Raw genomic sequence first — 27027 nt, 5'->3', positions numbered from 1 at the left:
GCAGAACTCACCTGCAAGGCTCGCTGTTCCCGGCTTAGTTTACTGGAGTCTGCATACAGCTCAGTGGTGACGCACTTGAACCGGTCGCCAACATAGCCTGAGGAGTTGGCTATTCTCTTGGCCAAGCTGGATCTCTTGCTTTTAGACAAGCCATGTCCTTCCTCATCATCCTCATGAGACTCTGCATCTTCTGGTAAATCCTTGCCCAGGTCCGCATACTGTCGATTAGCGTGGTGCCGATCAACTTTGAATTCACCAACATCAGCTCGAGCCCTATCTCCGGAGGTTCTGGCACAGCGCAGTGTCTGCTCTTCCAACATGTCAGGTAGTGGGCTATGCTCAGAGGAGCTTTCCTCACTCTGGCTGTCCACAGGAGAGTCAGACTGCTTCTGCGGCCGAGGCGGACTGCATACCTCTGCCTGCCGCTCTGAATCAGTTGGCCAGGATACGGCAGGCTGGCCGGAGCGCAAAATCTGCATGAGCTCTGGCTCTTTCCCCTCAGAATTACTTCCACTCTCATTCCCCATCCCTGTCCCACTGCCGACTGGCTTAGCTGGCTCTTTGCATTTGGCATCGATGGCACTATGTTTGTCTGGCTCTGGACTGCCATCTGTGTCATCTTGGACCAGGTCGATACAGACAATCTCATCTTTATTCACTGTGTGAGGCTTGCTCTGAGACCTTGAGCCAAAAACTTCTTGCCTCTCTGACTCCCTCTCAGATTTGTAGCTTGGGTCTGTGTCAGTGATGCTTTGGCGCTTGTACGGAGCCTCATTGTGATGCCAAGGCTTGTCCAGGGGTCTGTGCCTCAGTTCCAGACGCTCAGTGACTTTGTGGTCCAGGGGCAGGTGGGGAGACATTAGTGGATGGACCATCTCTTGTGAGTCATGGTAGGTCAGATATTCTCCATGACTGGGTGGGATTCCATATGGGATGCCGGGTTTGGGTGGTAAACGTGCTGAATACAGACTGTTAGTGCTAAGCAGAACAGGATGAGGGTACACTGGCCCTTTTCCTGACAACTGTAAGTGGGAAAGGGAAAGACTCTCGGGTACTGGGTATGAGAGATATCTGTTAGAATATGCTAAGCTGGGAGGAAGATAAGTTTCACCCTGAGGCATGTAGAGGTGGCTTGGAGCATGTCCATTCTCCAAATGTGATTGCTGAGGCTTAAAGCCAATTTCAGGGGTTTCAGGTTTTTTGAGTGTCTTTGAGGGCTTTGTAGCTGTTGGGGTCTTTTCTGGTGGGGTAGGGACCGACTTTGGCCATTCTCCATTAATCTTGGGAGAAGGTGAGACAGATGATGGGCGAGATGCTGTAGTCATGACAGCAGGGGCAGAACTTGGGATTGAGCCATTGTTTTGGTTGTCAATTCTGGGACAAGAGGAACTTCTTGACTGTGGCACCACATGTTCAAGATTCTTATTCTTGATGATGCTGGAGCCTTTGTTTTGACTTGCCTCAGAGCTGATTGTCTGGGTAGGACTTGGCACCACCCAGGAAGATGGTAAAGTGCTAATTATCTCAGGCCTTTCTGGAGTTTTAGAAGAAGTGCTTACTGTAGAGGATGATGGAGAAAGAGTTTCTTTTAAAAGTTCCCTGTTTTGGGAAAGTCCATAACGGGCAGTAGGGGAATAGCCAAGCTTGGCTAAGGCCTCTAATTTTGAGGGGTACCCATTGGTAGGTCCTTCAAAGTCCATGATTTTGGCAGACAGGTCTAAAGGCTTGTCTGCTGGGTCTTTGGTAATAGGCCCCTGTTGAGGTGGTTTCTCAGAAGAGGTCTTAACAGGTGAGCTGCTGCTCTTTCTTTCATTCCCCATACCTCTGTTGGACTCCATGGTTGCCTCTTTGGCTTTAGACTTCTGGCTAGTAGGCCGAACTGGAGAGCGAAGCTCTTTGGACATGCTGCTAATGTAGACAGGATGCGCAACCGATGGTGAAGATGACGAGGATGAGGAAGGACTTCTGTACAGAGGCTTTTGAGGTGGGGGAGGGGGTGGTGGTACTGCAGGCGGCTGAGAGGGGCGTTGTGTATGGCGGGGCGGCTGCATTACAAGTGAAGGACATGAGTCTACTGTGACTATGGAACTGGAGCTGCTGCTAACACCAACGCTGCTACTGTTGCTAACATTACTGCTAGTGCTGCTTGTGTTTTTGCTGGATGGGGTCCGGATGGACTTGCTGTTGCTGACACTGTTTCCACTGCTGCTGTGCTGCCTATCACTGGGTGACTGGTGGTGGGGCTGGGTCTGCTGATGTATGGTCTGCTGACCAAATGCTGAGGGCTCATGGTGAATCCTTGGACCAATACTCTGTATCGTTTTGTCCTGGTGGTGCATCATAGGTGACAGTGCAGTAGGGGCAACAGTTGCAGTGGGGATCCTGAGAGGAGGAGCAAGGGGTGAAGATATAGGTGCAGGGGGATAGGGGGGCATGTAAAACAAGCGCTCTGTACCAGCTGCACTGCCTCCTGCACATAGAGACTGGTAGGCCAGATGCTGGGGAAGGTAAGGTGGCGGTTGTGACAGGATTGATGCTTTATACATGTTCAAAGTAGTGTATTTACTGGAGTCTAAGAAGGAGTACATTCCAACTTCATGGTAGGGATTCATCCAGGGAACCCGCAGATAGCTGCTACCACCATTGAGACTCAATTCTGGGGGCTTATCTGCTGGTATGACCCGTCTGTCCAACCCTAAAGCATCTGCACCAGTCCCAGGCAAAACCAGCGGCTTTTGGATCCCAGGAGGGGAACTTTTATAAAGTCCAACATAACTGTTTGCGTTCTTTCTGCTGTCGAGAGACACATCTGGTTTATAGAGCAAGTCAGGGATCCTGTCACCAACATAGCCCTTTTCGGTCGGCAGGGTCCGAATTCCAGGTGGATAAACCATCCCTCCGTGAACATGGAGGCTCTCCCGCATCAGGCTGGCCCGATCGATGCCAAGTGCACTGAGAGGGTTCATTCTGCAGGTTGTACTCGCATCCACCTGGGACAAAAGAGCAGAGAGTGGTAAGGGAGGAGAGGGAGTGCAGAACAAGACAACAAACAAAAAGCAATAAGATTCAGACAATGAACAGACAAGTGAACAAAAGGCCAATACAGATTAACAGCAGGTTCAATCCATCCAATCTTTATCGCCCTTCACTAAATGAGAGGGCAGATTTATCACAGAAATAAGAGGCTGCATGTGATAAGGACCACAAAAATGAATCACAGCACATGACAGACACCACAAGTGGTCATTTTATATACACATCAGACTTTCTTATCAAAAGGTCAGAGAGAAAAGCATCTCCAAGCATCTCTTTCTAATCACAAACTGATTCATACAAAGTAATCTGATGATTCTCCCACAACCTTAAAAAAGCTAATAGGAAATTGCAAGGACGTCACAACACATTGCACTAGTCAAGGTCAGAACAGGCGAATGCAGAAAACGTTTTTAAATGTCAGCCGCAGCGAGGTTATAGTGCAGGAAACGCAGCAGCCTTGATGTATGCTTTCTGGGCAGTCTGGAAGACAGCACAGATCGGTCTTCCCATCATACCTGAGAGCGACCTGGGAGTCAAATTTTGCCAGTCGTGGCTTATGCATTCTGAGAGAATGCATCTGTCAACAATGGGAAATTCTAATGCAAGAAAACAGGCTATTACGCTCTTGGCAAGCATGACAGGTTGATATATTTCAATGTGGGAGGAGACAGTTTGAAGTTTGTCTCTCTATCCAAAAATGAAATGACACAAAGCTGTTCTCACACGACTAACTAAAAGAGAATATCTGATGTTTACATGCATGAGTATGTATTAAATGAAATGCTTACCATGCTTTGAATAACGACTCTATTTCTCTGTTAGTTCTCAACAGATTTCCTGGTTTTCACCATCCCATAACGATAATTTTCTGTTGGAGAAAGAAAAACGAAGATATTATACATTATGCAGCATATTTACCACATTCTAGTATTTATTCGAATACCGTTTTCAGTTCAGGGTAAACACAATGAACCACACTGAAAATTAACCTTGATCACTGAGTGGAGAAATTGGCATACTACCGCTAACATGAGCAGAAAGAGGGAAAATGAGAAACACATTCACATGCCTTCGTCTCCACGAACGGTCACCAGGCCACCTGCCTTGTTATCTCAGAGCAAGTGCTCTGATAAGGAATCCCTCTGCGTTCTATACTCATGGAGACCAATGTGGGGCGTACAGCGTAGAAAGCAGCAATCAAAAGCCCCCCCCCCCCCCAAAAAAAAATACTGCAGCCCAGCCCCACGGCTTGGCAAGACATTACAGCGTAGCTTTGTTGAGTAGGCGAGGAGCGCCTCTGTTATTGATGGCTCTACAGACTCCAGATTTCAATAACGCATACCCAGAGCTTATCTAGAGACATGGCCACAGTCGCTGCTATTGAAGGAGTGAGACAGTTTGCCCTCTGTCATCAATCAAACCAACCTACACACATACACACACACAGATGTGCATGCATCACTTCCATAGCAACCTGTGCTGCACAACAGCTTTAATGCATAAGCAGAATGTATTAATACATTAACAATCTATCCCTAAAAGCGGTTGCATTTATGCAAAACAGTAAAAGATGCATTGCTATTCAGGCTAAGCACATGCACGTGAGTAGCCCTCTTGCATTTACACGCGAAGTTGAATTATTGTCCTATAACTACACCAGCATTAAGCCGCTATTAAACTTAATAAACGTAAATTCTGCCCCTGTTCCCGGAGCGTGTGCCTCCCTTCCCCCATGCATGCTCCTCTGCTCGCAAAGCCTAATCCGACCCTGCCGTGGGGAGCGCAGCAGAAACCCACTCGCCTTGGCCATTCAGTCACGTTCTCTGCGCTCTCATTTTCCGTCCCCTCTGTGACCCGCTCTTTCATTGCGCCAGCGGGGGCGAGGACATTATGCATTTGAGGGGCGCTTCGGTAAGAGGGGTACTCACCCCCCACGGAGGAAAGAAACCTCCGCTCTCAAAGACATCAATCACAAACCAAGCTCGCCGGGCGCTTTGTCTGCCATTTAATGCAGGTGAGCCAACACTGAATCGAGCTGCATGGGCTGTTTTAACTTTGTTTCTAATCACCTTGGCTTTCAAACTAAACAAAAGACTATACAAAAGTTAAACTTTGCTACGTATTTTACGTTCTTTAGCCCCGCCATTATTAAATGCTTGGAGCAGAAACGGAATTGGTTTGTTGCGCAATTTTAATTATAATTTGCAATTATAATGCTGCAATTTTGCAGCGCGTAATGTTCGACTCACTAATAGACCATGCAGGTAATGCGCAAAATTCTAAAGCAAATAAAAAGTACCAACATATATACATACACATTCAAATGATTATATATAACCTATATAAAAACTAAACTAATTAATTATTAACAAAAGAAAATAACGTTTAAAAAATATGCACATTAAAAAAAGAAATATATTTTTATCTTTAAATTTGCCATTTTATATGCAAGAACAAAAAAGACCAAAACAACTGTAGGCCTAATGCTTAATATATTTTACAAGTAAAAATAATTATTTTTCAATGCCTACCCAAAGACGTTTGCGTGACAGGGTAGCACGGATAAGCCAAAGGCACTACCAGGCGTGAAAGCCGTTGCATCAGGTCGGTGTTGTTGATAGAAGAACACGAGATGATGTTATAAAGTGTACGGCGCATGAAAGAGAGTGTTAAATGTTTAGCTCCTGAGGTGTGAGTTTTTGCAGTGAGGCCTCAAGTGTGGAGAAAGGAAGACCGCTGAAATCTCCACCTAAGAGCCCCAGAGGTCCCGCCATCAGCTCTCAACTGTGGCAGATCGCCAAGTCTATCGTCCGCCGCGCCGACACTCTCTAAAGTGGCAGTAAAATGTTTTATAATATCCGTAAGCAGGAGATAAAAACAAAGCCTAATGAAGGGGGATAATACAAGGGCAAAAGCTTTTCAAGAAAAGTGAAATGTAGGCCTATAGCCTAATAAAATGCATCGCATGCCTCCGTAACTTATGAAAAGGTTTGTAATAGAGCCCTTATATGAAGATGATATTTCATTAAAGCGCTCCATTTCAAAGAGAACTGCTTTGCTGTGAAAGGTATGAGCTTATCTTTATTACCTTAAACGCAAAGCGTCCAATGTCTAACTGAAAATGAACGTGTCATAGGCCACAATGTGCTCCGTGTAAAATAACAGTCCACATTACTGACACTCGTACATAAATTATCCTAGATTATCACATATTAGCGAAGGCCAAACTCAGGCGTGGTATGTGAACCTATTTTTAAATGACTCTAAACTCTGAGCGAAAATGCACTTGTGCAGCAATTTACTTTTAGAAAACAAACATATATTATTAGGGGGAAACACTGAGTTTTAAGGAGAAAATACTTTCATAAACACTTCCACCGCAACGTCATTTATGCAGCATCTCTAATTACTTTTGCGTTTAGCATTCTGTGAGAGAAATGACATGTAAAACATTTTTGAAGTCCTTTGTTGCTAATTTCATACGCTGCATTTTATGTATCTTAGAACTGTCTTAAATGCACACATTTACTAAATAATATTTTCATGCTTGACACACCTGACTAAAAATGACTCATTTTCACACAGTAGGCTAAATATTGATATAGTGACTGTGAGGGTTGGCCTAATTTCATTTAACTTTCAGTTTTAAAAAATCTAGGTCTGGAAGATATAATCATTTCATAATATTTATATATAAAATGATTGATTGATAAGCTGCAAACTAAACAATGAATGAAAGTATGGTAAATCGTTTCTAGGACAGTATTAACCTGACTTTCATATAGCCCATATAAAAAAAAAATCAGCTCCATGGAACATAATGTTTCCAGATTTTTTGTTTTTTGTTTTTTGTTTTTAAGAAATCTATAGTTTGTCAAACAAACAAATGAAAAAAAAAATGTTATCTGTATCTTTTAATCAACATGCATGTTTCGCATCCTTTAACAACAAGACAAAACTTTTCTTTTTTCAGTGCGCACGTGCATTGGCTGGCCCATATAGAAAAGACAAAAACAAAACATTCCGCAGGCAGGGCTCGGATATTTAAGACGCAACGTGTACAAAAGTGATTATTTGCCTGCAGACATTCAGCTGCGAGAAGCGATACGAATTGCTGCGAGCCCCACGCGCTGGCAGCGCACACATTCCGCGTGCGGCCCCCGCAGCCATTCCTTTCTCTCGCTCACCTCCCCGTCTGCCGAGTGTGCGCTCTGCACTGCTCTGAAATGGTGGGTTGCGTGCGTGTACTCTAGAGACTACAGCGCTGGCTCTAGCCAACCCTCTCTCTCTCTCTGTCTGTCTTTTCTCTTCTTGCTTGCGAATACAAATCGATACGAACTGGGTGCTCTGAGACTTGGGACTCGAGAACTGCTATTCGCAACTGGATCCGTTCTTACACCCGAGTGACATTCAATTCTGTTAAAGGTTCTTGAACTTGCATCCTTCCACCGATATAGATCGAACCCTGCGCCTTTTAACGGTGTTTATTGCGCTAATATTCAGCGGTACCAGAACCTCACTAATTTACAGTGCGAAACGTTCTAGTAAGGTTCACGATCGAATGGCTATCCATAACCTGTTCTCCGAACGAATTACCATGAGCCTGATCTTTTTAGTGAGTCAAATGCACTTGTGACTCATTTGGACTGAATTAATCTGATTCAGTTACAATTAGTCATGTTCCAACTTCCATTTGAAATGAACTAAGAAATGTTGTTCATAAGGCTCATGAGATGACTGATTTTTTTTTCCTCCCCAAACATTTAAAAAGTCCTAAAAGAACCTTTCGTGAAGAGTTAAGGACTCAAAACAGGCACATTTCTTACGATTCCCGTACCCTATTTAATTCCAGACACCCTAAGTCCGTTTTTGGCTCGAGCACAAGATAATGAGCAAACCTCGTCCCAATCTTGCTATCAGCCGTGTAAGGTGACACATTTTGTTATGTTATTAAAAGAGACCACACGTGAATGCAGATAAAATATTTAAACGTCTAATATGGGTAGCTTAATGTGTGGATGAAGCCACAAAGGATTTCGTATATCTTTTATTGCTTCTAAAGCATAACCTCTTCAGGATGTGTGGTTCTGTTTTAATTGAGAGCGGTGTCTACGTATGATGACTCTGAAGCTCACTGCGTGCTGTTAATCGTTTAATTAATATACCATTCTCCACCATAATAAGGACATACATCGACTAGTAGCTGTTTAATAAAGCAGGTTACCTAGATGGTTTACTATGAGAAAAAAACATCCTTGTGAAAGTTGCGCTTCTTCTTTTCGGTTCTAAGTAGAACTTAAAGTGACTGACATTTTCAAAGCACGTCTTTATAATCTATTAACTCCAATACAGTGTATTTATTTTAAAAATCCCAGCTTTTAACGTGTGAGAAATAAGAAACAGCGCAAAGAAAAGAAAACAATGTATCCATGGGTAGGCGTCGCTCCGGGAGCGCGCAGCGATCCGTGCACGCCGGGGCTCCTGCTGCGGCACAAAAGCTCAGTGAAGCGAAGAGAAGAGCTCTCTCGTTTCAGCGCGCGCCGTCCCGCGGGACCGCTCGGACCGAGAAGAAACTTCAATCAAACCGTGACGTCTCCAGCGGGAGCCAAACTCCGAAATCCGATCCGCGCGCATCTCTCCACCCTCACACGAACTAAAACGCTGGCGAATAAAGCCAAGCGGGCTGCCAAGACAAAAGCAAACTCTGGCAATACGATTTAGTAAAGAAATCAACTCTGTGGGGATGTCTGCTCGCGGGTGCTTAGGTGTTAAACACAAAATATTTAACATTTAGCCCAAATGTTTTGCAAATTGTTTTTTATGAGATGATGAATTGATTTGTTTTGACGTATGTGCAAAGGGTCTATATAGGCTACTGACTGCTCCAGATTCATATCTGAAACGCAAACTAAAATTCTAACCAATAGCAAAAGTTGTTATAAATACACAATATATATTGTAAAGCGTTTAACAATATTTAAACAGAAAATAAGCCTTCTGTCCCAAATAACTTTAGTTTTCCTTTTTATGTATTTTTTTTCTACCGTAATACACCTCGAGGCCAGAGCACATTTCAATCAAATATTTAAACAAAAACTAAAATATTAATTCTTCACATAGCGTTTAAGTCGTCATATATTTTGTTAAACACAAAATAACCCGCAAAAGTAATCTAAAATAGCCTACTGACCGCAATGGGCTGGCCTCTAATGTTCTATCATGGATAGATATATGGATATCTCCATAATCTATAATGCAGCCAAACTCTGTTATGTGGCTCATTTTGATTTCCGCCAGATTCATGGCCAACATCAATTACTTAAAATATTCTGTGAACTGTGGCACCGGTTTAACTCAGGCCATGACTCGCCGGTCTAAATTCCACCCGCGGGTATATGTATAGAGCATTACAATACGGGGCAGACATGTCACACTTTCTCTCTTGCAAATCTGACGCTGACATCGGAATATAGGCTGGTCTGTCTCCAGCAGACAGGCTCCGTGGGTGAGGAGACCATGCAGGCGTGAGCTCACACTGAGCTGACGGGCTATAAATAAACAAACCCGGAGAGCTGGGGGTCTCAGCAGGGCGAGTCGGGGGAGTGGACGAAATAAACGGTGAAAACAACCGGTATTCATGGCAGTTCGCATACAAACACTGTAATCTTTAATTGCATAAACAACTACAGAGATTAAGAACAAAATAAATGAATGCGTAGCCTATCTATAGAAATATAGCGCGGGTCAAAAGAAGTCTTAAGTCTAAAAAGTTTGGATCATTTAAGAAAAAAAAAACAAAAAACTGAACCATAAGCTTCGATTAGGTTGTATTGAACAGATTGGAACAAATAATGAGCAGATTGTCGGCTTTTATGTAACACTAAAACTGTCATTAGTTCCACTCAATAAAGTTTGCAATGTTTGATTTACAAAGTAAAAAGTCTTATTCAGTTGAATGCTTTAGTGTGTGTATGTGTGTATACACTCACATGAATTAAGGTTCCAATTAGAAGCAAAAAGGGTTTTGTGATTTCACATTTTTCACATTTAAGGGCAACAAAGAACTTTTCACTGTCTTGTTCTTCGGAAGAATATCTAGGCCTACACGAAATAACCCAAAAAGCCTACATTGATCTAAAGAACCTATGAATATAATATCAAGCACTCTTTTAATCTACAAAGATCCAGTGGGCCAACTCAAAAACTTCTAGCCAAATGGGTCTTACTGGGAATCCGTAACAAGAGCTGTTGTTGATCAACTTAAGAGCACGTTAAGAGTGCAGCAATACAGATTGAAATTCACTTTTAAAACTGACAGTGTGATTGAGTCAGGCTAAAACACTGGATGCCAAAAAATCTGCGGTAGCAAGTCGTTTAGGCAAGACTATGAAAATATGGATGGATCCAGGGCTTTCTTTCCACCAGGATTCATACGGATACGCTCTGACATGTTTGATTAATAGCGTCCACAGCGCTTTAATTATGCAGAATCGCACGTCGCAAGCATTTAGAAAGGAGACTCCTGTGAAAAATTAACCCACGGGTTTGACAAAAAGCAGGCCAGTAACTAGGGCCCTAGTTTGCCTCAGCATAACCAACAACAACGTATCTTCACTTTAGCGAAACAATTCTATTTCTGTTTTGTCTAAACTCTTTACAGATGCTGATTTAACAGCTTTTTTTTTATCACGGGTGATTTAAATAACACTCATCAAGTCAACCTAGATAAACCTGGGATTAGGTGTCTTATTCAAGGCACAGTGATAATGGTTCATTGATCAGCCCTTGTGGGAATTAAACCTACAAACTTTCAGATACTTTCACAGCTTGGATTCAACCCTGAGGTTTTTCTACAAAGCAAGCATCAGGGTGCGACAACCCAGCATTGTCTGTGATTAGAAAATCGTACGACAGTCTGCGTGACATAGCGAGTGAAATATTTGAAGTGGAGGAAAATAGCGTCAATACGGATCTTTAATGTCCAAACGGCCGCGCCTGTCGAGGACAAAGAGGTTTCTCAAACTTCAAAGCTCTATGAGAGATTACACACAAAACTGTCAGTGTCTTCACTTAGTAGGAACCGACCAAGTCATTTCCTCCCGTCCCGGACACAACCCGACAGCGAATAACTTTGAGCGCAAGAAGGTCGCGAAGTGTCTAGTCGCGTTTATTAACAAAAGGAGGACTTACAGAAGCACAAAGCGGTCATACTGAGCACTATCTCGCGTCAATGTATAGCACAGGCTCCACAAGAAACATTTCATTCATTTTATATGAATTCATAAGCTACTTCTGTCCATAACGTTTCCTTTCAGTCCTCTCGCAAAGCTCACTGAAAAAAGAAATGGAGGGTGACCTCCAAACGTGTATATATAGCTACTTGTTTGGAGGTCACATCCAATTCTTGCTTTCTATGAGCTTTGTAAAGGACCGAAAAGGATCATTTATTGCAATTTTCATAAGGTTAGCAACCGTCATATAAAAGGGCGAGGCTCGTGAAATCAATAGCGTGCGCGGTGTATCCCGATCGGAAAAAAGGTCCACGCGCCACCGCGAGCGCGCGCTGCCGTCTTATTACTCAACACGAAAAAAAAAATGAACACACGTGAATTTCACAGAAACCAACAGTTCCACAAATCTACGATTTGATTTCGCTATGAATAGACTGTGATGCACAGTAAAAAGGTCAGCAACTAAAAAGGAAAGTCCCGTAACATGGGAAATGGTTCGTTAGCTCGTGAAGACAGTCCTCGGACTGACAGGAAAATTAGATTATATAGATTTATAAAATGAAAAGCAATGTCTGATGTTCATATACAAACACAAACCACCGGCAAGAAATGTCAACAACATCGCCGCGAGCGCGTCAGCCCAGAGACAAAATGTTGAAAACTTATCAGCAAACACAAGTTTTACACCATACATCTCAAAACAGGAGTCTATATGCGAAGGTTAGTGGTTTAAAATAGTTTTAGGTATCAAAACCCCTCTTTAGCTTTGCCAGAGGTCCGCACGAAACTGATCGGACGCATTTGCCTAGACTGGACAATGTAACGGAACAAACACATGCAGATAAGACATGGAAAACAACAATAATAAAGCTAAGAACGTTCTTACCTGAATGTAGTGATGCTTGTTGTTCATCGAGTCGCCAGAAAGTGTGGGTTTCCTCTTAAAATGCAAGTTTTCACTCTTTTAGTTTTTAAGATATGCAAAGATTCCCGTTAAAACAAAGAGGATCAGATGCTCCTATTGAAAGCTGCATTACTATGTAGCCTGTATAACTCAGGTCAATCTACTAAACCTAGATTTCTCTTTGTTTTCAAAGGAAGTCCTTCAGAAGTTCAAAGTATCTCCGGACTTGCCGAATATCCACTCCTGGAAAAACTGTGAACACGAATAGGAGCTCCATATACATCCATGCAAAAGCAGTCGAACGTAATTCCTTTGATTCAGAAGAGGAGGACGGCTTCGACACGAATCGCGTGAATGCACAGGTGGCGAAAAATCCCCGGGGCTCTGGTTGAACTGAACTCAGTCTGCTATATGACGCCTCGCAGCGCCATGTTGGGCTCTGGCGAGACAACGAGCGATCGAGAGCCACGCCGCGAGAACGGCAGCAGTGTGTTTGCTCGTGTGTGCACGGGCCGGTCCTCACACGCACATTTACGGACCACTGGCCAACAAAACCGCCACACGAACTCCGCTCTCTCTCTCTCTCTCTTTAATCTGACGGACCGATCGCGGAAAATTTTCCGTCTCTTTGTCCCGGTTCCGATACGCGATATCGCTGGCGCGCTGAGTGCTTTGCGCGACTGCTGCTTGTGTGTGCGTGTCTTTCCGTAAGCGCGTGCAGCGGGGAATGAAAGCTGAGCGCAAGACGCCTGTCTCTCCCTCGCTCGCTCTCTCTCTCTCTCTATCTCTCTCTCTCTTACCCAGAAGGCCAGTCGGGGGAACAACCGCAATTACCATAAACCCAGTAGGCTGCGCTCCCTCTGTACGACTCGATGCGCCCGTGTAGAATACAGCGAGAGGGGGGTGTTTCGCACAGCGCATGGGCTCCGTAAACAAAATTAATCGGCAGTGCCGCTGAGAGGCTTCTGGAAAACCACAAAACGGTATTTTTGGCTTATATTATAAAGAGAGAAGGAGGTGGTTGGTGGATTTATAGGGTGTTTTAAACATTATAGATGGCTTATATAGCCTAGATATAAATGTGACTTTTTTTTAAGCAGAAAAATTTGTATTTTAAATTTTCAATATAAGATTGATCAAGCATTAAAATCATATCAAACAGAACGCTTAAAACCCTCATTCAGACACACATTAAGACGAAGGCCTAAATAAAATAGATGCAGTTCTTTACTTTTATTGTATAGCAGGTATCATTTTGGTTGTACTTTTGTTGTCAAAAAGTCAAAATAAAGATAATTAATTAGTTGTTGGAATGTGATCAGAAATGCACTTTCAAAAAGTAATGTGATCAAGTTGAAATGTGATCAGAAATGCACTTTCAAAAAAAAATAAATGACAGACTTCACTGGAGCCTAGAAATATGAAGCTGAAACCAAAGCTTTATTTAAAATTTTAGGCTAAAAGGACACATTAATGGTGCTAATGTCATGGGTAAACTTTTTAAAAATGTTTAATGAAAGTTTTCATTAAAATGAAAGAAACGTTCTTAGTGCAACATCGTTTAAAGCTGATGAAATTCTCAGGATGTTTTAAGTGCTAAGAACACTTTTGTAAACCTGGGAACAAAATTACTGGAACTATTCATCCTATTCATCAACTACCTACTGAAATGATTAGCTTAATAATCAAAGCTCCAAGCAAGTTCCCACAACCTAAATTTAACGTTTGAAATGCATTCCATTTTTAGAGCATTTAGAACGTTTCAGAACATTAAGATGTTAGCTAGGATGACGTATGTTTATAATTAAATAAGAACTAATTTAAATAGAATATTTGTAAATATGGCTGATGTTTGTGGCCGCTTTGCACGAGAGGCTGTTTTTGTCGCGCCTAGAAGAGGAGCAGGATAATCGCGCGAGCTGCGTGTGTAACAGGATTGCTCGGGGCTTTGACGGAGGATGTATTGGCCACCGCCTGACGGGCAAACCCTTCCCCCACACGCAAGCCTTATCCCCGGGGGAGGCGACCTGGAGGTCACAGCGCTGGGGAACGCGCTTAAAGAGCTCGGGAACGTGCTCAGAGTCCTATTTTCACAGGCGAACGATTAGTGTTTGAACAAAATTCGGAATGGAGATATAGTGTAATGAAGAAGTCCAGTATAAACTGTAAAAACAGACTTTAATTTATGTATAACATTATAACATAATTCAACATGAACATATTCATCAATTCTGTTTCTAGAGAGATGACATGATCCAGAGATGTTTTAAAGTCTAATGCCATTTAAAATCTTTTTAAGTTTTATGGTTTTGTCTAATATTTTGGTCAAACTACAAGTTGGTGTTTTTGTCAAATAACGTAATAAAGGTCCAGTATACTGTGACATGTGTTGGATGGCCATTTGGATTCTTACTTTAGAAAATCTAAAAAATAAAACAAATACGTGAATAAGTTCTTCACAGTCTTATTGATTTGGGCCTCTCAAGTAATTTATCTAGGCTGAATATTGCAATATGAAATCCTTCCCAAGCATCTAACTAGAATTAACCAGTAGCAAATGAGACCCAAATTCAATCAAAACAGACACTATTTGAAGACTATAAAACGTACAATTCTGAAGAGATAATAAAAGAAAACGATAATGTTATCTACTGATAAGAAAGAGACAAAGCGTCTTTGTGAGCAACGCTCCAATATGTGAGAATGTATGGGAGTATGAACGTATTGAGTTGATGTTTTCAGAGACTGTGTTGGACATACATATTTAAACAACGGGCACTCCCGAATCTCCTAAAATGAATCCTGAAATAAACAGGCCGTTGGGTCTAATTTAACACGGCGAGGGCCTTATAGGATATTAGAATTCTTCAGCTGACACAAACGCTCCCCATTCATTAAAATCTAAATAAATAAGAGGCGAGTGTGGTGGGCTTTTGTATTGTTGTTTAATCTGATCTCCTCAAGGCCGCCCCTACCTTCCCCCATGCAGCCTTCATTTATACATGCATGGGGTCTCTCTCTCAAACCCCCGTCCCACCCTCTTCAGCTCTCCATTGTGTTCAGTGCCCGAGGCGCTGCGCTTCGCGTTTTCTCGCGGAATAAAGAGACAGAGGAAGGGGAAGAGACGAGTGAGTGGCCGTCAGCGCCGGTGTTAATGTCTTCTCATCGAGAGGTTGTCACTTGCAGGCGTGATCTGTCATTCAAACCGGTCAGACCAACAGAGAACGGGCCGAGTCACCGTCTGCACTTGTGAAAACGGTAGAATTGCTCCAGAAATACTTAATATATGCATCTATCTTTTTTTTTTTTTTTTTTTTTTATTTTTTTTTTTTTTTTTTTTTTTTTTTTTTTTTTTTTCTATCTATCTATCTATCTATCTATCTATCTATCTATCTAATGTATCGTTTTATTTACGTGGTATTTAGATTTATTTATTTATTGACATGGTAAATAAAATAAAATATTAAAAATATAAAATATTTTAAAAATAAAATATTTTAAAAATAAAGATAAAAAGCTCTACGTTGCTTTAAGTTATTAAAAATACATTAAAAAACAATTTAAAAATACAAAATGCAAAAATTAGCTACTGGAAAAAAAACTCTCATTAATGCCACAATTGTTGAAAACAGAAGTGTTGCCATATAATAAATGAATAATTAAATTGGTAGGCCTACTTATTTTAATAATAATCATATATATTTTTTAAATGTATGAAAATTAAATATATATATATATATATTATTATATATATATATATATATATATATATATATATATATATAAATGTATGAAAATTAAATATATATATATATATATGCAAAAACACAATTAATTACAAAAAGACACAAAATTATAAAATAAATAAATAAATAAAGTTTTTATTGGTATTGATACAATGTTTTATTACTATAACTTAAATAAATAAGCAAACAAACAAATAAACAAATAAATAAAATTGCACTTATTTTAATAATAATAATAAAACAAGTCACAATGTTGTATTATTGTAACTTTCAAATAAACAATAAGATATTCAAGAATTGGCTTATTTTAATTAATATATATAGGCACCCATTTTATTGTTTTTTTTTAATATCATATATTTATTAAAAGGTACATCTTCATATAGAATAACCCTGAAACAATATTTAAAATATTTATGATTCATAAATTAATTATTTATCTAATAATATCTTACACTTCTCTAATAATAATAATAATAATCATTCCTAATATTTATATAGCACTTTTCTGTGCACTCAAAGCGCTTCACATAGAAGAGGGGAATCTCCTCCACCACCACCAGTGGTTATTACTGTATATACTGTATATTATAACTGTAATTAATAATTTACATGCTCATGGATGACACGGAACTCCAGGCAGACTTCTGCAGCGTTGCCCTATCAGGGTCATTGAGTCGGCAGTGTCCCGTTGGGTGGGCCGATGGCTGGGTCAGTCTAATTGTCTGCTATTGAATTACCTAATGGAATGTGAAAATCAGAGGAGGCGTGTCACGGGGTCGCGCTCAGCGCGCTCCAGTCCCGCTGCTCAGGGCGAGAACGGACCTCAAACACTGTGCGGGACAAAATCTCCTCCGCGGGCAAGAGACGGAAACAGTGCTTTTGAAACGATCATGTTAAATGGATTAGGTTGTGGGTGATATTTCTGATATTTGTTATTGACTGAAAGACCAAAGCAAATGATGTGTGTTGCCCATGAGTGTTTTGAACGTATATTAAAAGGATAATTGGAGTGTAACAAGCTCTCTTCTTTTGCTATCATAGTTATAAAAATTATAACTTTAATCGAAAGAGCATGCAGAAAATGTGCACTCTGAAAGTGAAAGTGTTGAAAATGTTACAAAGTGTGTCACCAGACCTAAAATATACCCTATGCCAATTTCAATGTTTTTGATGTGTGTTTATGTGTGTGCGTGTGTGTATGTATATATATATATATATATATATATATATATATATATATATATATATATATATATATATATATATATATATATATATAATGTGGATCAACTCTCTATTGCCTATTTTTGAAAACACACCATGATTTTGTCTTATGCAGCAGTAGGCTGCTAGCTTATACTATATATCAGTATTATATATAATTTAATTACCAAACATATTCTCAACGTCTGAGTCATCATCAATCTGATCATCAGCCTACAGCTCACCAAGATATGTATATTCTTTATATAAATAACTATCATGCATGCAGCCTCTTTACTTCTATTTCAACTCAGACTTTATTTTCAATATACTACTCGTTGACTTATTGACTTGTTTTGAAATATCATGAGTCACATAAGGCTTCTCGGCCGAACATGTGGCGATGATCTGCGTTAGGAGACACGTGAAACTAATGTCACAGGCGCAGGGAGATGATCGCTGGCTCGCGGAGATAAACACGGGCGATACGAGCAGTTAGTGACGGAACAAGAGCTCCTCCAAGTGGACAACGGTGATATTACAAGAAAATCAGCACGCTTGGAGAGGACCATCAACGATACGAGGCAAGATCATGGTCCTCAGATTGTATTCAAATTGCTAATAAAAACAAGAAATGTATGCATATAAATACTATGACCTACAAATTGCTAGTTTAACTTCGGTAGTGTTTTTGTTATTATTATTATTCTGTCTTTTGAGCTGTAGCAGTATATGGAATCAAATCAAAGTGTAGCCTATTTATGCTCTAATTATACACAATTATAATACACTATCCTGTTATTAATGTATTTCATCAGAAAGAAGATCCGCAGTCAAGTTAGGATGAAAACGAGGCTATGAGGGAGAGACGGTCTTTATAATGGCAAGCGATGGACAAATGTCACAACTTTTAAAAACTCTTTTATGAAGTTTTTGTCTACATTTGTTTAATCTGTATGTTGCTAATCAACATTATAATCCACTGAACATAAGCTACCTCTATTCCTCACAGCCTTGTTTTCATTCCTGTCAGAAATCAAATTTGGTAGCCTACGTGCTACAAGCTAAGTGATGTAGTAAGCTAACTGAGTTTAAAAAAATCGAAATAATAAAACTTAGGCTATATTATCGAAAACATTTTTTCGAGATGGTTCTTCACGTCACTGCTTACTTTCTCAGAAAGTCTCTTTTGGTGTTAATTGTGTCGCTTAATAGCATTATAAACCTATTTTAGCTAGCAAATTTGCATGATCGAACATTCATTTTTAATTAAGGTCTGTCAGATAAGGTTTAAAAGTGCCGCAGTGAAAGCCGAAGCGCTACAGGGACAGCAGCAGCGACGTCATGACGCACGACGTCATGCGGTGGGCCCGTGTCACGTGACCGGTATTGCGAGGAAGCCAGTCCATCAGAAAGACCCTGCTGAGATGAATCGACCAATTATCAGCACGGTGTTTGCGCTTTTATGCCTTTTATCAGGTAAATTGACGTTATACTGTATCTTTTATATGTACGGGGTTTTATTTAGCCGGGTCGGTGTGTTTTTAGCGCTTGTTTAATGAAAAAATTACGAGTGCAGTGAGCTAATCCGCAGTCATGTAACTCGATCCAGTTGATCTCTTTTATACAATTAATTGAATCCATTTTATTTATGTGGATCTGCTACGATATTGTGTTTATGTGGCTTTATGCTGTGAAATACAAACGGTTTTTGCTGTTAAATGTTGATAGTGAATGAGGAAGCCCTAGCAAGTCATGTGACAGTCATGTTCATTAAAAAACATCTTACGTTGTTGAGCAGTAATATGGTTGTTATAGTATTGATATGAGTTTTAAACTGGTCATTGTGTTAGGAAAGGGCTTTTCAATGTTTAGTTTTTTTAGAAGCCAAAATGTTATCATTTTCGTACGAAAGGCATTTATATATTTGTATGTGCTTAGAAATTCCCAGTTTTTACAGAACAAGAAATCATATTATAAATATGCGATATTATTTGGAAAATATTTAGTTTGTTACGTTACATTATTTAGCTTTTTTACTGTACTACTATAAGATGGTACTGATAGATGTTTATATTTATTTGTATGAATATATTTATTTTCGTCATTTCTTTTACTTATTTTAATATAATTTGTATTTATTTTGTTAAATCTTATTTTTATTATTATTTAATTTATATACAGTACAGGTCAAAAGTTTGGAAACATTACTATTTTTATTGATTTTTTTTTAGAAGTTTGTTTTGCTGATAAATACTGGATTTTTTAGCATCAAAAAAAATACATTTATTTGATTGTAATATTGTGATATATTATTACAATTTAAAATAATTGTTTTTAAATTTATTATACTTTAAATTATCATTTATTTCTGTGATGCAAAGCTGAATTTTTAGGATCATTATCACATGATCCTTTAGAAATCATTCTAATATGATGATTCATTATCAAAGTTGGAAACAGTTCTGCTGCTTAATATTTTTTCAGAACATGTGATACTTTTTTAGGATACTTTGATGAATAAAAAGTAAAAAAATATAAATATTTTGTAATAACAATATACACTACTGGTCAGTAATTTGGGGTCAGTAATTTTTTTTTTTCTTTTTTTTTAAATAAAATCAATACTTTTATTCAGCAAGGATGTGTTAAATTGATAAAAAGTGATAGTAAAGAAAATATATTATTAGAATATATATTATTAGATTTTTTTTTTTTTAATTTTGAATAAATGCAGTTCTTTTTAACCATTTATTCATCAAATATATTAGACAGCAGAACTGTTTCCAACACTCATAATAAATCAGAATATTAGAATGATTTCTAAATGATCATGTGATAGACTGGATGTTACATGTGACACTGAAGGCTGGAGTAATGATGCTGAAAATTCAGCTTTGCATCACAGGAATAAATTATTCTTTTAAAGTATATTCAAATAGAAAACTATTATTTTAAGTTGTAATAATATTTCATAATATTACTGTTTTTTTCTGTATTTTTGATCAAATAAATGCAGGCTTGATGAGCAGAAGAGACTTCTTTCAAAAACATTAAAAATAGTAATGTTTCCAAACTTTTGACCTGTACTGTATTTTATACAGTTTTTTTTTATTTTTTTGCAAACCTTTCGAAGGACCTTATTATGAATGTCATTGCATTAGCTGTCAAAATATTAAAGCAAGTGTCATTTATTGCAAAGAAAGATTGTGGTAATGTATATCAGCATTGTTTTCTGTACTATTTTCTATCAGGTGTTTTGGGCGACAGCTTGACTGTTCTGCGCAGCCCGCCATATGTGACATTCCAGGATGGACAATGGCCTATATCAGGAGAAAAGGTCCCCGATTTAGTCGCCCTGACCATGGGCTTCTCCATCCGTGAGGTATACGTCTATTTAATCATGTAATGGCACATGTGATGTCTTCATGTAAACGCTGTAGTGAGCTTGTTGTTTTGTTTGCAGGATCTTGATTGGCCAGGTCTGGCTGCGGGCTCGCTCTTCCAACGCCCGCGTGCAAACGCTCTGATTGTCGTGCGCGGCTTGGACACCCTCGACTTTCCGAAAAACATTTCCTCCTACCCTCTCGAAAATGTGAGTGATGCATTCTCATGTGCATGGGTTATTTTAGGGTCTGTGGTGCATGAATGCAAAAGCTGGTTTTGTCTCTGACTCTTTCTTGCTTTTATGTCTTTGATACAATGTGTATGTTGTCACTTTGACCTTTAAATGAATGAGTAAAGTTAAATAAGTCCCTTTTGACCCTGAAAACAGAAAAAAAGAAGTTTCGACAGCTAATTTGTAAGTTCCAGAAAATTAGGATATTTCTGGATTGAGTAGCCATGTATTTTCCCTGCTAGACTTCCCTTATTTTGCATCATGAGACTGATGGCACTACTTTGTCTGTCTATCCGTCTCTGTCTGTCTGGTTTCAGCCGGTTCCGTTCACTCTGGACAGTGTGGCAAACACGGTGCACACTCTGTTTGCCGACAGCACCCCTGTGGTCTTGCAGCTCGCCCCTAGTGAGGAGGTATGACCTCAGCGAATTTCTGACACATTATGACTCACTAACCACATAAGTGATGCCTGCAAACACACAAAGTGCTCTGCAGATGAAGATGCACGTGAGATGCTTAAAATCCAATGCTATTAAATGCAAAGTTGAAATGAGACCTACTGTAAAGAATATTCAATTCAATTGAACTGACTTGTTTTTTTTAATACTGGAAAATTAGCATTTTTATTCAGTGTTAAGTTAAAAGTTTGTAGTTTGTATATGTATAAAAAAAAAAAGAGTTGTCTAATCATGCTTTAAATGATGATTTTAGATTTTTTTTTTTTATTATTATTTATCTTATGTGTCTTTTTTTTAATTGCTGTATGTGTTGATATAGCACTAAGATAAAAAAATTTTTTTGCTGTTATTATGGTAATTTAAAAATAGTTTCAATTATGTTGTTTATAATTAGTAAAGTAAATAATTTTTTTTATTTAACAAACTGAGAGACAAGTCTAAATTGTTAGTTTTTTTGTGAAATTCTCACAGAGTCATAGATGATGTAAATGGGACATGTTTTGAACCCAAAACATTTATTGTATACGTGTCTAATATTAAGAAATGTCTTGATTGTGTGTTTCAGAGGCTGTATATGATGGGGATGGCCAACACGGTTTTTGAGGACCTGCCCGTGACCCTGCAGCAGATCCGTGGACGTCTGTCCCAGGATGGATCTGTCCTCACGTCCCTTCCTCTCATCTCTCTCAGCCGTAATAATGAGGTGAAGACTCATGGTGTTGAGATCTACTTTGTCCATAGATGTCAAATAACTAATTAAAAATGTATTTATCTGTCGGCACTGATAGCCTTGTTGGCAGCATGCTGACATACAGCATCGTTGTGCTATGGGCGTCCCAAGTTCGAATCCCAGCTTGAGGATCTTTCCAGATCCTGCACCCCTCTATCTATCTATCTGTCTGTCTGTCTGTCATTTATTTATTAGTGTTTACGGTATTCACACGCTTTATACAGACATGGACTGTAACAGTTTCTGAAGCAGTTTTTCGGTCTTTGTAGGAAGTGGCTTCTGAAAATATCGACATGTGAAAGTAGTTGTTACAGATAGAAACCGTCGTTTAGGTAGATGCATGTTGGTTTTTTGTTTCCCACCCTAAACTATGCGTTGATCTAAATAAACCGGTTTGAATGTGTTCGTGTGGTGGTCTGTGTTTTTCAGGCTGATCTTCTGTTCCTCTCTGAGGTTCAGGTGCTTTATGACATCTCAGCTCTGGTGAGTTTCTCTGTTTGCTCTGAGAAAAAAACAAACAAAATCTATGTAATCAGATTAAATTACCGTGGCAACTTTTTAAAACAAAGTGAATTGTCCTTTTTCACTGATAATTTACTCTATTGATTCTGTGTTTATTGAAGTGTTTCTTTCTGTGTGCTACAGTTGCAGAAACACAAGCATCTGGCTAAAGACCCGGCTCCTGACCTGTACTCTCTAGAGCTTGCGGGGTTGGAGGAGATCGTCCGTCGTTATGGCACAGACTCTCCTCAGTTCGCCGACGCTACCAGGATCCTGACGTCTGCTCTGCAGAAGGTATGGAGACTGTGCTGCATTATTATAGTTTACTAAAACATCAGCTTTCTATTATTTAAAATACATTTTAACTGGAATAAAAAATGTATAAAAATGTTCACCTGAACTAAAATAAAAACTAATAAAAATGGTAGTTACTAAACTAAACTAAAATCAAACTGGAAATATAAAAATAAAAACTAATTCTAAATATTAGTGATATCAGTGATACTCAGATAACACTGCTGTGCTAGCCTCTTTCTTGTTTACTGACACAATGGTCTCTAATGCAACAAAGTACATTACTTTTACTGTAATTTTTTTTTTTTTTCAAAATACATTACAGTCAGTGTTACATTAATGTAAATGCAGTTTGATAATGTGTTCATATTGTGTAATAGATAGCAGTGTAAATGACAATATTTCAATAATATGACAATAATTACAGAATTCTAAAACTTAATCGCAAGCAAAAGTTTTTTTTTATATGGAACATGGAACAAGTTGATAAAATGTTCTGCTAGAAATAAGGAAGACTAGTAGTTTTTTGTCATCGTTGTTGTTTTAATTAAGCCTTAGGACAATTAAGATTTTTATATTTATTTTGCATTAAGGCATTTTTAAGCAAAAAAAAATAATTATATTATGCTTTATTTCTTTACTTATTTTAAGCTAAAAAAATGGCACACTTTTACTGTGTAAAACTGTTAATATAACAAGTTAAAATAAATTAAGCCAAAATATTTAAAAGCTTTGCTTTTAGCCCCTAATATGACAAATTTTAGGTTATTTAGATATCTACAAATTTCTCTTTTTATTGTTTTGTCATGAACATAAGATCATCATCGTTCATTAAATTTCATTATTCATTAATTACATTTTCGTATGTATTTCTCTACTTGGTTCCAGATATAAAATGTGTTTGTTTTTTGGCCTAGTTGTACTAAATAATACATAAAAAGTACTGCTGTTTTTAGTACTTTTACGTTAAAATCTGTTTGTTTGTACATGAACAAGTTCGCAGACGATGTGGCCAACGTCTATGCAAACAACGCGGTTGTAGAAGTGGTGACGGTGAAGACATTTGAAGCCCCTCTGACCCGGAAGTCACGCTCCATCCTTCAGACCGTAAGTTAACTGCAAACATTTCTACATACAAAAAAAAAAAACTTAAAATTGGATCAGGTCCTCGTTTTCAGCATTATTCTTATTCGTCAGGGTACGAGAAGAAAGAATCGTTTCAAGACCACTTCTGTAAGACATTAAACGTGAATTGCATAAGCTGTAGTAGCTGGTTAGCAAATAGAAGCGTGTAGTTTTATCTTAGCGACCCTCACCTTTCCAACCCATAACCAGTTTGTTTTGTTCTAAAACAAAGACGGTAACAGTACAGTAGAAACCCCCTTCGCTGACCTAATTTTGAAGGTTGACCTACATGTAACGCTAGAATGTGGTTGTTTCAGACTAACGAAGGCAGCCTCTACAACCTGGCCTACAAGTATGACTATGATTACGCCGTGGTCTTTAACATTGTCCTGTGGCTGATGATCGTGTTAGCTTTAGCCGTCATCGTGATCTCGTACAACCTCTGGAACATGGATCCTGGATATGACAGCATCATCTACAGGATGACCAATCAGAAGATCCGCCTGGACTGATGACGTCCATCACACACCCCATTCCATTTTGTGTTTTGTATTTGAGTGCGTTTGAATGCGTTTTATTTTTGATGTGGGTACCACAGAATTGCTTGTATAAATGCTTCGCCTTCATGACACAATCAAACACCGATATAAAGATTATTTATTGATGCCTGTTGATAGATGGACAAATAAAATTGTTTGTGACGTTTCTTAATTGCTGTATCTCGTAGATTTGCATAATGTGAATCTATCGAAGAGGAAAATCTGATGTTAGGATGTAAAGAATTGAAATTTAACTCTATTTATTGTTTGTTGTTCACTTCATTGTGCTGATTTCCTTCCAGAATACTCGATATAGTGTAATTGCTCCAATTATAATAATAAAAAAAAAACACCCATCTCTTAAAACAAGTTTTAATGTCTTTATGAGTCACAAGTGCATGCTACAACACTTTACTGATGAAAACAATGTTCAGAAAGTTTAAAACACTTTCTGAAACCATTTTTAACCCTAGACCTCTTAACTAGTTTTTGACCTTAATGCATGTAGACATTTCGCTGTTGTTCTCTAATTGGTGTTTTTATTCTTTTCAGAAACAGGAAGTAGCACTTTTACCAATCTGTTCACACGATAGAAGCATGTCAAAACCTAAGTCAGTGTTGCATATCTAGACCATGTTTTTATCTTCCCATTTTGTGCTTTGTTCGACCTTGTATCATAATTGTTTTTGCACTTTTATTCAAGAAAAGTCGTTTTCTGACCTAATTTTATGGTTTTTGATGTGGTTTGGGTACTTGTCAGCTGGCCAGATTTGGGAGACCAGCTAAACACCAGCTTGGCCAGTCTGGGGACCAACTAAATCATCCTAAACCAGCATGCATGATTAACCACTTAAAATAAAATCAATTACAATCAATACAATCAAACTTAAATAATATACTTCATAATAAACTAGTTATGTATGTTAACATGAATATACATTAATCAGGATTAATACATATTGTCCATTGTAATTTAATGTTAATGCATTGAAACACATTAATCAAGCCTGATCTGTTAACATGTCTAAGGTATTTGCTCCAAATTATGCATTTTATAAATAAGCAAATAACATGTTTTCATTCAAACAGTGACGGAAACATATTGACCTTTATAAAACTTAATCCTACCGAAAAGGATTCATGCACAGAAGGTGTCAGACTGCCTCATTATCAACTTTGTATGTTGTGATGATTTCTGCATGTGTTGATCTAGGATGCAGCTCTGGCTTCTGAAGAAGTTCATAAGTGCCGTTTGTCTGAATGGGATTTTCTCTTCTGGAATATGTGGGTAACTCGATTTCGGAATACTACGAGAACAATAAGAATGAAATTAGCCACTTTATAAACCTCTTCATCACACACATGAACACATTTGGATGATTTTGTAAAACATTTGAACATTTGTAGAACATCTAGTAGAGTTATGTTAGCAAGCTGTATGTGTTTCACAGCTGCTTAAGATGTTTACATTTCACAACTAATGAGTTTAGTAGAGAAACAATAGAATAATTTGATGAGACATTTTAGCTGTTGCCTGAAAATTTTGGAAACATTTTGTATTATGAACTTGAATGGCAATAATTAATATAAAGTCTTACCTGTGCAGTGTTTAAGTCCTCGATCTGCTCTGGTTCAACATTCTGGGGTTGTCGTCGACTTTTTCTTGGCTTCTTAAGTTTGATCATTAACATACCTAAAGTATAGTGCATTACATTTTGGTTAAGTTATATTATCATGAAATCAATGTTATTATGAAACAATAGTTGAGTACACTTCAAACAAAACTTTTCAGAAAGGAATGCACTAAACCTAATTTACCGGGCAGATTATTTTAACATACCATCATGTTTTTTGTACTTTCAAAGTGATTGTATCTCAGAAACCTCACCTATTATTGCAATAATCAGCACAGAATTCAGTAGGATGGATGTAACAGTCAAAATCCTGTACATCTCCAGTGATTGTTCCTGCTGTTTGTCTTTTGTTTGATTTTGTTCCAGATTCTGTTTGACAGATCTTAAATAGAAGAACGCTCATCAGTTTTAGGTTTTTAATGCCAAATATGATTAAATGCCTCTGATAGACTTAAATGTAAAAGCATACATTTATTGTAGCAAAACATATAATAAATTATTTTTAGATCATTTATAGTTATGAATATATTCATACTTTTTTGTGTCAATTGTAAATGTGATTTCGAAATACTTACCATTGATGTAAAGTCTGGTGCCATTGCTGATCTGTAGAATTATGCCAGGTTTTGCACAATAATATATTCCTAATTCATGAACAGTTATATTAAAAATAAATAATTGGCTTGAAGTTAGGGATGAATATTTGTCTTTCAGTCTTTGGTCTTGTACAAGAGATGATGAAGATTCTGTTGTGAAAGTTCGCAGTATTATCACCGGAGAGTCTGACGGTTTCTGGAAAACCCAATAAATCTCTTTTACATCAATCTCACAGTGTAAAGTCACATTTTCCCCTAAATTCACCAGTTTATCAGTTAAACTCTCTGTAGTTTGACACACCAGCAGACCTGTGAAGATAAAACACATGGTAAAACACATAACTCTTTCAACCTTGAAAACTATTCAGTCATGTGAAGATCAGACAGAAATTACACTCAGTAACTTAC

The 27027-nt window shown here is 38.4% G+C and overlaps 2 protein-coding genes and 1 long non-coding RNA gene across 3 annotated transcripts in view; 1 reads left to right on the top strand and 2 right to left on the bottom strand.

The window, feature by feature from the left end:
- Positions 1–13106, bottom strand: part of LOC109047203 (BCL-6 corepressor-like) — a 46865-nt gene extending 33759 nt beyond the window's left edge. The window contains 3 exon segments of the mRNA XM_042749701.1: positions 12–2990; positions 3825–3904; positions 12154–13106. Coding sequence (XP_042605635.1) covers positions 12–2990; positions 3825–3827 — 2982 coding nt within the window. The 5' untranslated portion in view covers positions 3828–3904; positions 12154–13106.
- Positions 13107–18444: 5338 nt separating this feature from the next.
- On the top strand, positions 18445–24758 carry LOC109047211 (renin receptor-like). Its single transcript, XM_042749101.1, has 9 exons — positions 18445–18602; positions 20378–20508; positions 20590–20718; positions 21060–21155; positions 21766–21903; positions 22360–22413; positions 22576–22725; positions 23722–23832; positions 24168–24758. The coding sequence occupies exons 1-9, from the start codon at positions 18551–18553 to the stop codon at positions 24360–24362; spliced, it is 1056 nt and encodes a 351-aa protein (XP_042605035.1). The 5' UTR covers positions 18445–18550; the 3' UTR covers positions 24363–24758.
- On the bottom strand, positions 24748–26349 carry LOC109047212. The gene is made up of 3 exons (XR_006157859.1): positions 26278–26349; positions 25988–26082; positions 24748–25696 (listed from the first exon to the last, which is right to left on the bottom strand). It is a non-coding gene; the product is annotated as an uncharacterized LOC109047212 (long non-coding RNA).
- Positions 26350–27027: the final 678 nt, after the last annotated feature.

The sequence above is a fragment of the Cyprinus carpio genome, chromosome B22 (genome assembly GCF_018340385.1).
Source record: "Cyprinus carpio isolate SPL01 chromosome B22, ASM1834038v1, whole genome shotgun sequence".
NCBI classification, from domain to species: Eukaryota; Metazoa; Chordata; class Actinopteri; order Cypriniformes; family Cyprinidae; genus Cyprinus; species Cyprinus carpio.
This window is presented reverse-complemented; position numbering and strand designations above follow the sequence as displayed.